At 37.0% G+C, this 16,656-nt stretch overlaps 1 protein-coding gene across 1 annotated transcript in view; it reads right to left on the bottom strand.

Annotated features, from left to right (window-relative positions):
- Positions 1–16,656, bottom strand: part of LOC129226065 (SEC14-like protein 4) — a gene marked incomplete in the record, with an annotated part of 76,639 nt that overhangs the window by 29,796 nt on the left and 30,187 nt on the right. Inside the window, 2 exon segments of the mRNA XM_054860647.1 lie at positions 10,501–10,563; positions 16,493–16,536. Coding sequence (XP_054716622.1) covers positions 10,501–10,563; positions 16,493–16,536 — 107 coding nt within the window.

Below are 16,656 nucleotides of genomic sequence, written 5' to 3' on the forward strand. Positions count from 1 at the left end.
TGAATCTGACCCACAGGCATCAGAAAAAATTTTGTCTTTTCAAAATTGTGCACCAGTGGTAACCTCTGATCATCAAATTCAAAATAGAAGTCTGTTGGTACAAAACCCAGAGCCCAGATTTCACTTTCCACAGCCAGTTCACCATACTGCAGAGTTTTTGCCTAATTATAGTTATAATTTCTGTCCAAACAAAGACAAAAATGTTGTTAATTCTTGTCCAGGTGGTAATTCAAATGTTCGTATGGTACATGATGCAAAGGACATGAGTTCCTTGTGTACTGTAAATCAAAGCAATGTCATAAATGCCACACAAAATGCTAACATGAACTCTAATGATCTGTATCATAATTGTGGTGTTGATTTTCCTGTACCTCCTCCACCTGGTTTTCATAATTTTTCTGAAAATAATATGTCTTTTACACCTCATAATATTCTCTTTGTACCACAACCACCTATTTTCAATAACTCGGTGCCAAATTTTCATAATGTAAACCCTTCTGGCCAAAATAATTCTACTCGTGGTGGTAATGTGTCAGATATGACTCGCTCTAGTGGTCATACTTACTCGAGACCTGTTCAAAAATCCACCGGTGTCATTAAAATTGGCAAAACTCTTGCAACTCAAACTTCTCCTGTGAAAAATAGGTCATCATTGTCGGTTGAAGCTCAGGAATTTATTCCTGCAGCTCTGGTAAATGTAAGATTACAAAATTCACATCATGAGGACTTGTCAAATAAGTTGCCATTAGTCAAAGTTCAAATTTCTAATTTGTTTTTTCCTTTTTTAATTGATTCTGGAGCTAGTCTTAGCATTTTGAGTGATGATGTTGTCCAGAAAATTAAACAAATTGTCAAAATCAAAAATTTAGGAAGACGAATAACTGTATCCACTGTGAATTCCAGTGTAGATTTTATTTCATGTGTAGAATTCTCATTTAAAATTCAAAGTAATTTCTTTCGTCATTCTTTCTACACGATGAACATTAGAGATAATTCTCCATTTGTGGGAATTCTTGGTTATGATTTCTTAACTAAACATAACATGTATATTCTTCCTAAAGAGAATGCATTATTTTATGACGGTAACAAATTTCCTTTGTTGAGGAGCCCTCATGAACTTGACAACAATGTAAACTTGTGTAATAATTGTAGTGCTTACACATCTCCCAGTTTGGAAGCAATGAATAGAGTTCAGGTTTTTTCTAAACAGTTTGTTGAACCAAAACAAACTGCTCTCATTAAAGTTTTTGCTCATGGGATGTTAGACAACAAATCACATTTTTTGTTTACAATTTGTGATTCGGTTAATTCAGTTAAAATTGAAGAGTCGATAATTTCTATTGATGAGGATCCGAATGGGCAGCTGTGCAAGAAAAATTCTTTTTATCTATATGTTGAGAACCATTCTTCTCAAAAAGTTCATCTCAATAAAAACATGACTTTGGGGCACTTGAGTCAAATTGACCATATTCAGGAGATTGAGAATAAAAATAATGAGCATTCACTGAACTTTATTCAGGCGTCTAATGAAGTTGTGCAACTCAGGGAAAAAGAATTTAACTTGGAAAATTTTAATTTGGCTCATTTAAAGGATAATCAACTGTCTGACATGCAAAATCTGCTGAAAGAAAATACACAGTGTTTTTCAAGTTCTTTGAACTCTCTCGGTCATTCAGACAGAATCAGAGTTGATTTTCAATTCACTCATGATTATCCAATTAAGGCGCTTCCTTTCCCCATACCTCAGAGTCTTCAAGAAGAAGCTAAGAATCAATTAAATCAGTTACAAGAGGCTAACGTGATTTCTAGGAATTTATCTAATTACGGTTGCCCCTGTCTCCTGGTGAAGAAAAAAGATGACGGATCAGGTGTACAAAAGTACAGATTGGCCTTAGACTTAAGACTTTTAAACGCCGTAATTGTTCATTCATCTTACCCGCTTCCGAAGATCCATTCCCTGATCAACTCATTGTCAGAATACAAATATTTTTCAACTTTGGACTTACATGCTGCCTATCATCAAATTGATTTACCAGAAGAGTACCGAGACAAATTTTCCTTCACTACACCTTGGGGTACTTACGCTTTTCACAGAATTCCTTTTGGCGTGGCCAGTGGGGCGAGCATACAACAACATTATTCTGACACTGTTTGTGAACAAACAAACATGGATGGAATCTTTAGTTATCAAGATGATTTGATTGTAGCTTCAAGAACCTTTGATGAGATGAAGGTTAAGCTTCAGAAACTGTTTTCAGTCCTTAAAGACTTTAACTTGACTCTGTCACCAAAGAAATGTCATTTTTTCATGGACAAAATAGATTACCTGGGATTCCAGATTTCTCAACATAAAGTCTTGCCAATCTCGTCAAATATTGTGAAAATTACTTCCTTTCCTCCACCAAAAACAAAGAAGCAGCTGAAGCGTTTCATTGGTATTTGCTCATATTACAGAACACTCATATACAAATTTTCTGATTTGATTCATCCACTGAATCAGTTGACCCATCCTAAAGCAGTTTTTAAATGGACAGATGAAGTAAATGAATGTTTTCAAAAATTGCAAGAAGTGTTTTTCAAGAATCCATATATTGTTCAACCGAACTGGAATGAGAAATTCTATGTGAACACAGATGCAAGTGGTCTGGCAATAAGTGGTGTGCTCTTGCAAAAGAGGGAAGGTTTGTTTATCCCAATTTCTTTCTTCTCGAAATTGCTTTCTCCAGCAGAAACAAGGTATCCTGCTATAAAGCTAGAATTGATGGCAATTGTGAAGACTCTCGAAGCATTCAAGTCATACATATTTAATCGCCACATCTTTTTATTATGTGATGCCAAAAGTCTGAAATTTTACAGTAAGAACTCGTCTCCTGCATCTTTAACTACTCGGTGGCTAATGACTTTATCTGAATACAATTATTCCTTCTTACATTTGGCTGGTGAAAAAAATTTATTTGCTGACATGCTCTCTCGCACAGACCTTACAAATCATCAAGTTGATATAGTATCAGATCCTTCTTTGTTACGTGATAATCGAATTAACCCTGTGGTTGACACAACTTTCGATAAGGGGGAAGTTTTACCGGAAATTGTTGAAGTGTATGAGGATAATACTGGGAATTGTGTAAACACTGATGGTTCTGATCAAAATGTTAATTTTGTTGATAATGTACAGAATTCTGGTACACTTTTACAACATTGTGTTAATGTGCTGAGTTTAATTGATGTTGGAGAAAAGGAGAAAGATCCTTTGTTGCAAGTAACTCAGTCGACAATTTTAAAAGAGCAATTAAAAGATCCTAAATTATCTGTCATTTATAATAATATTCTTAATAGAGTTGCTCTTGAGAAACATAACAAATTTTGTATCCATCCTGAAACTTTGGTTTTAATGATGTGCAAAAGTAATTCATCTAATGATGATCAGGAAAATTTGAAAATTGTCATTCCTGATTCTTTAAAAGCTAAAGTTTTAAGTATTGCTCATCATTCACATCTTGGCATAAATAAGACTTATGCATTTCTAACTAAAAATGTTTATTGGGAGAGAATGTATGTTGACTGCTTAAATTACTGTGCTAGTTGTACTAAGTGCATTCAGGCAAAGCCTCATCGTATAAACAAAGCACCCTTTCAGGAAACCTTTTCACCTGTTAAATGCAATCAACTAGTGACACTCGACATTGTTGGACCTCTCGGCAATAACAAATATATCTTAACTGTCATTGATGCCTTTTCGAGACACTTAGAGTTGTATATTTTGAATAATATAACTGCTGTCTCAGTTGCTAAGTCGTTCTTTAAATACGTCACTTTGTTTGGCAGACCTGAATTAGTTTTGACAGATCTTGGTCGTCAGTTCAATTGTGAACTATTTGCTAAATTTAATCAGCTTTTTAATATTCAGTTAAGGCACATTACGTCGGCTAATGCCCAAGCTAACACTCTGAGTGAGAGAGTGAACCTATCCATTAAAACTTCGATTAAAGCTTTGCTAGCATCAGGTCTTGATTTTGATTATGCTGTTGATGTTCATAAAGCCTGTTATAACGCGTCCACACATTCAACTACTGAATTCTCTCCTAATCTAGTTCATTTCGGTCGAGAATTATCATTAATTACAGACATTGTTAATTTTAATATTAATCCATCTTTGGATTCGGCTTTTGAATTGCACAAACTTTTAGAGCAATTGCAATTTGTTTATCGGGAGGTTTACCAGAATTCTGTAAGTAAGAAGTTGGCACAAAATGAGACCCAAAATTCCAATTGTAAATCTCGAAAGATCAATGCAGGCGACTGGCTGTATCTTAAGTCGAAAAATAAGTTTCGTCCATCCTTTAGTGGACTTTTCTTTTGTAAACGTATAGTATCTCCTGTTCTTGTGCTCATTCAAGAACTGAATAATAAAGCGGCACCTCTGAAAAAGATACACATCAACCGATTGATCAAGGTCCAGAAACGTCTTCCTTATCTTCAAGAAAATCAGTTGCCAAACGATGATGTTGTTCAGCGTCCTGATTCGCCTCAACCGTATCAACTCCCTGTTCCTGATGAGCCTGTTGACATACCCGTGTTGCGACCACCTTCACCTGAAGTGAGTGTCGATCGACTGGATGCTGAGCCGCCTGTTCTGTCGCCCCATCAGAGTCCGAATGCTGATGCTGTGCCCTCTGCTTGCCTTTCCCGAGATACCAGTCCCTGTGGTGATGCTCCAGTGCCTCCCAGCCCTCGAGCTTCAATTCCTGATCCAGAAATGAGATGTCCCTATCCGTTAAGAAACCGCCGTTAGTGCCTCTTCTTGTGTCCATGCGTGCTACTGCCTTGATGAGATCTGCTGCCTGCCTGATGTTTTGGCTGACCTGCCCTTCAGATGTGATCGCCTGCTCCCAATGATGTGTTTGACTGTGTCTGAACCAGCTGCTGATGAGCCTTTGGTGTCCTCCTGTCACCTGACGTTGTGCCATGCCTGTTGACGTCCTCATGTGGTAGCTGACGACATTCTTTTGGTGTAACACTCTCACGAACTTTTTTTTCTTTTTCAGCAAGAACTTTTAAATTCAAAATTCAAGATTGACAAAAAAAAAATGAAGAAAATTTGGACTGGTCTCCTGAAAAATTCAAGTAAAATTTTTGTTCTTCTGGAACTTTCTTCAATTACTCTCACGGTCAAGTATTTGTAAAATTTTTTTTTTTTTTGGTCAAAATTTATTCTTTTGCATTGCAGTACTTTCTTGGTAGGTTTGGAGTTCCATGTGCATGATGAGTTGACCTATGCTGTGGCGGAAAATTCATTTTGGCTGCTTGTTGAAATTGTAAAATTTTTTTTTATGTAATTCATGGTTAGGATAACTCTTTACACAAACAAATATTGGTTAGGGAAAATATTTTTTTTTGTTTCAGTTTGTTTTCTTTTAACAAAGAAAAAAAAAAGTATCAAGGTGTTTTTTTTGAAAAACACAAAATTTTTCCTTTTGATTTTGAAAGTTGTTTTGTCCCATTTTAAATGTTTTTCAGAAGTTAGTTTGTTGCTTTCAGTACAAAGAGTACCTCTTCTTGTGATGCAAATAGTATGCGGGCTGGATGAGATCATTTCTGATCATTTCGTCATGCATGGTTGGACTGCTGTGCAGCCTCAGAATCGTCTCGAGAGGTCAAAATTGTCAATGCAAATGCAGTTTTCGATTGTGCATGCCGTTGTGTTTGGTTTTGGTTTTCTTGAAAGCTCTGCTTGTCCATCGCGGCCGTACATTTTCTTTTAATTTTGTGAGTCCCCCTTTTTTCATTGGAACCGGCACTAGTCCCCGCATCTCAAGAATTGTTTTTTCTGCTTTGTGCAGCTTTCACCAACGTCTTCTGATTTGTTTTTTTTTTGACAAAGAAATTTTTTTTGTTTCATTTTTGATCATTTGTTTTTCATTGAAAAATTTCATTTGTTTTTGATTTTTGTTCCTTGTGTCAAGATGGTGTATGGAGTATTATGAAATTTGACAGCCATGTGGGGTTATATATATAACAGAGTGATTGAATTGTTTTCAAGTGCTGTATATGCTGTTCTTGATGCATTGATGTAAATATTTGACTTGTGTATTGTCACTTTTGTTTGCCTTTTTGCAGGTTGACTGGTTGAAATGATTTGCTGAATGTGAAAGGTTCATTTGATGGTACTTCTTGGTTGGGTTGAGCCCTGTTGAAATTGGTGCACCTACCTAATGATGTTGCTTTACTTTTTCCCCATTTTGGTGTTGTAGAGGTACATTTTTGGCTATCTAAATTTGTTCAGATCTGATGCCTTTTTTTATTTCGACCTCAAAATTTCACAGATTTGGAAAATCTTTTTTTGTACAAAATTGATTTGTGAAGTGAAGAAAAAATCTTCCTTCGTGCCTCATTCTAAATTATAACCTTCCTTGAGTACCAATTGAATGATGTGTGAAAACTTGAAATGAATGATTTGAATGATGGGCATTCTGCGTACACATGTACATTTGCTTTGTTTGTTTGTGAAATTCCATGCTTTTTTTGAAGTGAATTTAGAGCATGCAATTTTTTCTTTGTGATATAATTGAATAGTTAACATCTCTGATCAGAGTTAATGCTGTAAATGTTTTTTTCTTTTGGTTGAAGTGTGTACACACATTTTGATTTTGAGATCCACTAGTGGTTGTAAATATTGAAGATTTGAAATATGGCCATTTAGTATATTTTGTTTTGACTGGAATGAAAAGTTTTGTGCATTTCTCAAGTGAAAATTTTTTTTTTTGATTTTGATTGAAAGTTTGATGCACCCATGTTCTGTGTTAGCTGAAACACTGTATGTATAAAGTGAATTGCATTTGAATTATTTTGATTGCATGATGTGTAAATATTTTGAAATAATTTCAAGAAAATTTTTGAAATGGAAGCAAGGTTTTTTTTTGGAAATAAGTTTTGAATTTGATATTGTGAAATGACATGTCAAAAATTTAATGCATCAAATTTTTGTTGTTTAATACTGGTTTGAAAAATGTTGTGTATCCTTGTACATATGAAGAGGAATGAAAGAGGATTTTTTTTTATTTTGATACAATTGAGAGGCTTTGCAAAATTTTTTCTGGCCTTTTCGTGGAACCTTTGAAAACGAAATTTTTTTTTTACACTTTGAAATTGTTGGCCATGTTGCTCTCTGTTTGTTGGTATGGCATTTTGAAAACTTGTATGGGTGGCCATGCTTGATGCCATTGTACATATTTGATTTAAAAAGAAAATTTGGCAACTTTGAAATTTGAAGAGTTTGGTTTACTGATGCTCTCTTGGGAAATTTTCAGGCTCAATTGGAATTAGTGAAGTTTGAGGCTGTTTTTGCCATGTTGCAAAATTTTTGAAAATCTGAGCCTTTGTAAATAGTTGTTTCCCAATGATTGTCCCTTTTGTGTGGCACATTTTTTTTAGAATTTGAACATTTTGGGTTATGATGACTCTGATGCACATTAATTTTTTTTTTTGATCTCCATCTTCAGGCAAAATTTTTTTTTCACACCTGCTCTCAAAGGCAACTTTACAGCGTCTGCTGTGTGCCTGTGTCTATTTGTACTGGTTGTACTTGACGTTTTTTTTTTTGGCTGGCCGGAATTTTTTTTTTTTTTTTTTTTTTCAAAACTTTGTCAAGGGGGGGAAATGTGGTGTAATCCACATTCATTCAGTTTCTTTTTGTTTCGATTCCCGGCGCCGATCGAGAGCTGTTGGCTGAATCCTTTCTCTGCGCGTGCTGGAAAGTTTATGATGACGTCATTGATTCGCATTTCTGAGGTCACTGAACTTTTAACCAACCGCGAGAAAGTTTTGGGTTTTGAAATGATTTGTATTGGACAGGGAACCGCTTCGAGTCGGTTATTGGGATGATGTAATTTTTCTTCTAGAAGCTTCCATGAAATGTTGATAAAAAGGCCACGCAACGTTTTTTAAGGAGAGATCATATTTTTTGCTTGCATCGGAACGCCGTGTTGAAGAGCGAAGGGTTCTTGGCCCGATTCGCTCGGCCGAGTATGGCTCCTAAGCGGTCCTTTAGTTCGGTGTGCCGGTATTTGATGAGTGATTGCTTCGCATTGTGTTCTACTGCTGTGCCATGATGTTTAATATGCTGTGACCACATGTCTGTTCTGCCACTGTTTTGTGCGTTTGTGCTGACCTTGCTTCCCGTTTGTAATGTGAAAAAGTGGGACAATAAATCGGTTATGTTTACGAACTCTCAAGGATTATTCTTCGTTTGGACTTTCAGCTTTCCGTTACCTGGCGTGAGAACTTAGAATGTACGTGAGTACCCTTCGTAAAATATTTCGGTCTCAGTTCATGTTTGTGATGCCAACTTTTCAATTGTATTATCTGCTTTCATAATGTATGTTCATATCATTTCGGAGTTAGAGTTCTCCCATAACAATAAGATCGTATGATCATGCTGTCAAATCAAACTATCAGTGAATTCACTTTGTCGCGGGGTGAATTCACCGTTCTTGGGTTTATGCTGAAATGTCTTTGTTTATTTAAACGCTCACCACTATACGGATTCACGAGCCGAACACAAGTTCTTTTTCGAATGATTTTCTTAGCCTGTTCCCCGGCCTTCCCCACAACTACGCGACAGAGTTCCTATACGAATTCCGGGAGAATTTCTTTCTCCGACAAGCTCTCCTCCTGATCCTGCAACATTTATTGGACGATTGAAGGATGACATGCGAAACATGCGCCCTGCGTCACCTAAGTGTCAAAACAAATCCGTGTTCGTAAGCAAAGACTTGAAAACCTGTACTCATGTTTTCTTACGAACCGACAGGATAAAGAAAAGTCTTGATCCACCTTATGAAGGACCATATGAAGTTCTTGATCGAAAAGATAAAGTTTTTCAACTTCGCATCAAGAATAGAACAGTTTATGTAAATATTGATAGGCTAAAACCAGCTTATATCAGCCAAAGTGATATTACTCCAACCTCTCACATTTCTCCAGTCGCACCATTATCTCCCGAAAATGTTGAATCCGAAAAAGATCAACCAAACAAGGACAGCACTGCTTCCGATCCTCCAGTAATAACTACTAGATCTGGAAGAAGAATACGTTTTAAGCCCTGCTAAGAGTAATTTTGTCGCTATCGCTGGAGGGGGACTACCTGTAACGGACAGGAAAACCTTCCATCGAGCTAAAAGATAGAGCGAAGCCTTGCAGGCGTTGCGTTGCAAGAAGAAAAATAATAACTTTAACTTTCAATTTAGTATTCCATAAATAGGAATTTTACGAAGATACCGGAATAAGTTTGGTGTAAAAAAGGCGCTTGACAATTTTGGTGATTGATTGTAAATAAATGTATATATTTATGATTTTTAATTCTGCGGCCTAATATTTTTATTTATTCGACCATCTGATTGGAACTACTTTGATATACCCCCCCAAATCGGAAATTTGGCGACTTCCAAAAATTGTTGCCACAAAACTTTAAGAAAAAAACTCAAAAAATTCTACAAAATGCAAGAAAATACTAAATTTGGCAACAACAAAAAGATAAAAGCTGAAAAAAATCTAAATTGGCAACACCAAAATAAGAAACAGCAACCCTAAAAAGTCCGTAGGGAGTGCCAGATTTGGCGTGTAATTTTTGGGGGGGTATATCAAAGTTATACCATCTGATTAATTGTTTGATGTTCAATGATAATAATGAAAATGCATCTGCCGCAGGAAATACAAACAATGGAACTATACTACATTTTTAATCAAATTGGGACATCACTAACGAAGTAAGCTATTAAGCGAGTGCGACACAGTATCGTCAAATCATAACCATTGAGAAGAGATAAAAGGGTAGTGAAGACTTTCATTCGTGAAACGAAGACCCCAAGTCACGTGATTGACTTTAAAGTAAAGCATTGGAAGAAATCAGGTTTCTTTCGCTCGTTTCACGCAAAACGTGCCAACCATTCGTCGCTGTTGAGTCACGTGACTTGGGGGGGGGGGGGGGTCATTGGATCAGCTTTTGCTAAGCCAATGATTTGACTTGCGCCCTCTATTTTAATACCTACTCCAAGAGGATAATGGTTATACGTTTGAATAGTTTTTTATGTGTAAAATAAGAACATATGTAAACAAATTTTTTAAAAATGTTTCTATATATAATTTGAAAATCAGATTATGAAAGGTATGGAGAGATTCAAGGTAGCTGCCGTGTTCTAAATTCGTTTAGAGAAGCAATTCCTACTTATATCGTAAGATATTGAGCCATTTTTTTTATGAGGTCCTAACCCACCGAATAAAAGAAATATTTTTTATTGCATCTACTCTACTCGCGATTTTTTTTTTTTTTTTTTTTTATTCGGTCCCTATCCGGCGCCCAAAAACAGGTTTCAGAGTAAGGTAAAACCTCCTTTATTCGGCTCTCCAAATCATATTTGTAGATTTTTTGAAAATTTAATGTTTTCATACATAATTTTAAATTAAGAAGCCGATTAAGAATGTTTGCACAGAATTAAAACTAACCTCTGGTGGTTTATATTCTGTCAGAAGATAATCGTCGTCGTATTCTTCTCGAAACTGGAGGTGCTGAAATATAAAACATAACATTTAATTGCAATTAAATCTTACTCATTATCTAATATGACGAAAAGTCAGAACTTAGTTAAAAAAAGTAAAGATTTGAATGCCTACTGTTACACAAGAGGTATTTCATTTTATGCACCGAAAAAGTTTTTTTTTTTCTGGAAAACATGCTCTTAAGTAACTTACTTTAAACCAATAATGCAGAATCAACTGCATCAGGATAAACCAATCGTGCCGCTTGGAGTAAAGCCCCGAATTGTAGAATAAGGTCCGCCATCTTGGGGCTAAACGATCCTTTCTTCCTATGCCTGCTATGGCGAAGCAGCTTGCTTTGCTTCTTGATTGTAGTTTCTTATTAGCCCTTTTCACTCTATGTTAATCCACATTCAAGAAGCACCTCAATCAAGAAGCAAAACACGCTAATTCATTATAAAGTGTGACCGCGAAGAGTTGACCCTCGGCTACGCTTCTTTTCAGAATGGGGTTGTTTCCTTTAGTGAAAAGTAGTACTTTTAGTCACTAAACTTGATAGAATAAGCAAAAAAAAAAAAAATTGACCCAGAAAATACTTTCATTTTCCCAACTGTTTGTTTTTTTTCTAATTAATTTTTTAAAACTTCCAATTTTTCAAACAAAACGTGTTCTCTTGATGACGTCACAAATGGTGCTCTTTGGCGCATCTTTCTTCCGCGTTTCCACGTTATGATAATCAAGAAGCGAGTTAAAATTGCGCTCTACGCTTGCTATCAACCCTATCGTTGCCAATACACGTGAGCAAAGATTCGAATTAAATATTTTGCTCTGTGAATGTCATTTCATCATTTGTGATGTGCGGAAGCGTAAAATACGAAAGTGCACCGATTTAAGTAATTTTTTTATATTAAACTTAAATTATTTTAAAAAATGGTCAGATCCTATGTTTTTAAGCATGCTCTTTCAGAAACAAATACTTTTAAAATTTTGGAAACGACCCCACTGTCCATTTTCGTGAAGGGGCGATATAGAAAGGAAAGTTGAAATGGTATTTCTAAGTGCTTCACTGGTTCTAGAGTTTGAATACGTCAACTTTTGGAATTTAAGAAATTAGCCAAAGAGGTTACACATATTTTAATTTTGTGCGGTTACGGCAAATGTCTCATAGGACAGGTCATATCCTACGTGAGTGGGTGGGTCTTGGTTTCACTTCTTTCAGCAGCCATTGGTCAGAGATAACAACGCCTCCTATAACTAATTTCAATTGAATATTAGCGAGAGTAGGGTTGCAATAAGGAATGCAAAGCTTGTCAATTTTACTTTTTCGCCAATTCAATGCAGTTACTGCTGCAACTTAATTTTTCGTATCGCCAAAATGTTGCTCAACTCAAAAACGTGGCACGCGTACTTTCTTCTTTTCCTACCTGTTTTAAAGAATGGACTCGTTTTCTCAAATGATTGACAAGGGTCATTTGTTCGTGGCATGGTTACCAACTTAGGGGTTTTCCCCCTAAATTTAGGGGGGAAATTTTAGAATGAGATTTTTTTAGGGGTAAACTTAGGGGTTTAAGTTTTAGGGTTTTATCAGGTGAAAATGTTTTCCTTTTAAATTTGGAAATGTTATTTCTCGATTATTTTATTTTTTCACTTTCATATATTTTTTGAGCCTTTATAACCATGGGTTTTGATCAGAAATCACATAAAAACGATATAAGTGTCTTTATTCACTATTCACTCAGCAACGAAAAGTAGAACTGGTCACGTGACCTTTTAATCCCATGTGTGACGTCACGGTTTAAGAATCACGTGACTTTCTGACGTCATATGAATTTATCCAATCGCATTTAGGGGTTTTATGAGTTGAGTTTAGGGGGGAAACATTTTTAGGAGTTGACAACCCTGGTTCGTGATCGGACTATAAGGCCCTGTCTATGCACACTCCGGCTTCACTCCGGGTTGAAGCGGAAGGTGGATAAAAGGGGCATTGCAGCCGGGTTGATGGGAAGAGCCGTTTTTGTCAAATCGTAGATTCTCCTTTACGTTCCCTTACGCTTTCGTGTCGGCGCTATCCCATCGAATGCTGCAGTTGGATTTTTGCATAATTAGATGAAATTAGTTTTGAAACAAAATCACCAACGCAAAAAGACACACGCACAACAACACCAAAATAAATACAAACGAGGAGGAGACACGTAACCACGCAATGCACTGTGGGAAAAATCCGCCAATAATCCTTCAATGTAGGTGGAGGGAATTCCTTCCTGTATTGAACGCGGCTTGAAGCCGGGTTGGATGCATTAAACGGACTTATTCCGCGAATCCGGGTTGACGCCGGGTTAAATCCAGCTGCATAAACAGGGCCAGAAAGAAAGCGGCATTTAGCATTAAGATGGCAGACGTGTCCTTATTTAAGCTACGATCTAGGACTTTAGCAGTAAGAGGCGAGGGATACCGCGAAGTGTCCATGGTAACAACATTAACATGTGTGTAATAGAACTAGACTAGGGTATCGTGATAAAATTCCAATTCTTTTAAGGATACCCTGAATAGGAAAAGTTTGAGAATCCCTGAACTATATCTTGATGAAAAAATTTCTGTGTTGCAAAATTAAATCGGGAAACTAAAAATGTGAGCTGCAGAAAGTGATTTCTCCCCCCCCCCCCCCCACAACTTAGGTCAGTTTGGATCAACACTTGAGAAAACTTTGCTTGTCAAACGAACTTGAAAGAGAAGAGGGGGGGGGGGGATTTTCGTTAATTCAAAAATAGTTTTAAAATCCAAACTTTGGGAGTTAAGGGGTGATTATGGAAAATTCGTTTGACGTTTGCTTTCAGAGTTTCACACAAGTGATGTGATGTCGCATTTAGTTTCAGTACACTTTTGTCGATTAATCATTATATAAGAAAAACTTTGGCAAACGAATTTTGATTTGAAAACAGAGGTTTATGCAACTACGGTTAATTTAATCCAAGATTAAGAGGACCTGCTTTTAACGGGACAATCCAATTTCTAGGAAACCTGTTCCACTGGCCATGCACATAGCTGCGGCACGCTGAAATATCCCGCCATTTCGCAAAACAAAATATAGGGCTGGGAATGCTTAAAATTTCATAGCAGTAGCACTGTGAGGCAAAAAAAAAAAAAAAAAAAGAACTCTTAAAATGCTTCTGACAGTCTTGCTGCTTTTCATGTAAATGACCCCTTGAACCTATATCTGACCAAAACTACCAGAACTAGCCCTACCACCGCCCCCCTTTTTGGAGATAGAACCCTGCATTTTTTTTATTTTTTTTTTTTATAGTTTTTGACAGTGTCATATCCATTACTTTTATTAGAAGGGGAAGGAAGCATTAGATCAAACACTTACATTCTTTTGAAGGGCTAGAGAAGAGAACATTTTAAAATATGAACGTTTGTAGCAAGGAGGGAGACTCTTGAGGGTATTCCCTCTAAAATATGTTTTAAATCATCAAAAACGATCTTATTTTTTCCCAATTTTTTAAAGCCAATTCAAAATAACCAATACTGGGAGGCAAAAGGAAAAAAAAAACTCTTAAAATGTTTCTGACACAGTTCTTGCTGCTTTTTATGTAACAGACCCCCCCCCCCCCCCCCGAATCTAATTTAACCAAAATTAACTCTATCACCGACACCTCGACACCTTTTTGAGGCTAGAACCCCGCATTTTTTTTTTTAGTTTTCGACAGTTTCATATCCATTATTTTTATTAGAAGGGGAAGGAAGCATCAACCATTAACATTCTTTTGAAGGGCTAGACAAGTGAAAAGTTCAAAAGTATGCACATTTGTAGCAAGAAGGGAGACTCTTGAAGGTATTCCCTCAAAAATACTTTTCAAATCATCAAAAACGATCTTATTTTTTCACAAATTTTTTTAAGACCGAGGTCTCGGCCTCACTCCTATGAACCTCATATCCGAAAAAGCTTTCACGTTAAGTTTTTTTTTTTTTTTTTTTTTAAATCTTGCAAGCCTCGCATTTTGCATAAGAGTCACATCGCAGATTTTCAGTCATAACACAAACCCTCCCAAATTATTTATATTTACTCGCGTTACATTAATAATTATAATTGAAATTAAGAATGCGTAAAATATAGCATTAATGTATACATGAAATACACCTCCAGCTCAGTCATTTCCAGCCGAGGACTGCAGTTTCGTGCTTATTAGCACTCATCAGCTCTGCATAGGAAGCGACTGAGCTGGAGGTGAAAAACCTCTTAAGGAAACCATGGGTGCCAAACAAACTGGTAGCTATTATAGAATTAGCACTGAGCAGACGAGTGACCGAAGCAATGGTTCGGTTCAACTCGAAGATTGAAGGCAAGGCAGGTATATTCAGTAAGTTACCGCAAGTCGCTTCCTATGCCGGCTGATGAGTGCTAATAAGCCCGAAACTGCAGTCCTCTGCTGGAATGACGGAGCTGCAGGTGTATTTCATGTATTTTTGCCTTAGCCCTGCCTATAGGGCGGTAATTTACTGAAATTACCATGCCTTGCCTTCAATCTTCGAGTTGAACCGAACCATTGTTTCGGTCACTCGTCTGCTCAGTGCTAATTCTATATTAGCTACCAATTTGTTTGGCACTCTTGGCTTCCTAAGGAGGTTTTTCACCTCCAGCTCAGTCGCTTCCTATGTCGGGTTGATGAGTGCTAATAAGCACGAAACTACAGTCCTCGGCTGGAATGACTGAGCTGGAGGTGTATTTCTGCCTCAGCCCTGGCTATAGGGCGGTAACTTACTGAAAAAACATTAATTTATATTTATATTTATCGGGATGCACTGCCACCATAATTTATCACTTCTTGATATAATAATAAGCATTGGAGGCCGTGCATCCCCAGTTCCAACTCAAGTCCGCGCTAACAACGCACCCCTTTCTCACTGAACTTCTCCAAAAACAGGTCAACATTAGCAAAGTCATGGTTCAAGTTATCAGAGTTAGAGCCCCTATAACTGGAGAGGCCGACGCATCCGCCATTTTGGAGCAAGCGTACAACAGGGAAAGCTACCTTTATTGGCAATCATTCGCCAAACAGGGAACGAGAGAGTCGGAGAGCGAAAGTGAGCATTGGCGAAATTTTGGAAACAGTTGGCGTCGTTTCCAGGCTGCCAGTCACTTCGCGGGCTATTAATTATCCATTTCTTTTTTCTTTCTGCATCTGCTGCAAATCTGAAGAGCTGAAATCCTTTTTTTGGAGCTGTTTGCACAGTTTACAGCCGAACAACTACCCATTTGACTCAATTTAACACATGCTGAAGAAATGTAAATATCAGCAGCAATGCTATCGCTACGAAGCACTGGATCAAGTTTGCTCCAAAATGGCGGATGCGTCGGCTCCTCTACTACAGGGGCCTTAATCAGAGTCACACCGTAAGGTGCTTGTTAGATATTCTCATATAAATAATAGACAATGATCAAGTAACCCGCGAGTTTCAACAATGAAAGTCGCGCCACGGCATGATCATTTGATAACATGTTTTGGTAATGTTTCACATGCAGGGAAAGGCTTTATTGTGACCAGGCTGAACTCGATCCGGTCACTTAACTGTTTTACTGGTGTGTCATTTCAGGAGAAAAAAGAAACGAAAGAATGGTCAACAATGAACGCTACCTACTGGAGTTTAAGGTTAATCCACTGGATTTAGGGTTACCATTTCAACCAGCAAAATATGACTAAACAGGCAATGGCTTCGTTCAAATGTATAAGCAGTTTTCACCCGTCATACCCTGACGGACGACTTTCTAGTTAGAAATAATAAAGCCGATAGCTAATAGTCATAATGTGCGTTTGAGCAGTGGCTTGTTGTCATTAAATTTGGCAAATACCCAAGAACGGAAGATGTTTTAGAGCGTTAGAGCCCAACTCAAAATATTCATCAGTAAATGTTTCTAAAAATTATAATTATTTTTAAATGCAATGATTGTGCATAAACTTACCTTTCTAAACATATCTTCAGCCTTTTTGAGGTCAAAGCGCCTTGCTGCAATGGAAAAAAAAATGCATAAGCTTTAAGAAGTTTTAAATTATGACATTCAACGGCAAAAAGGACTTCTTTTTTTCTTTTGAAAATACCACAGTAAAAGAAAGTTAACCTGAATGT

This window comes from Uloborus diversus, chromosome 7, assembly GCF_026930045.1.
Source record: "Uloborus diversus isolate 005 chromosome 7, Udiv.v.3.1, whole genome shotgun sequence".
Taxonomy (NCBI): domain Eukaryota; kingdom Metazoa; phylum Arthropoda; class Arachnida; order Araneae; family Uloboridae; genus Uloborus; species Uloborus diversus.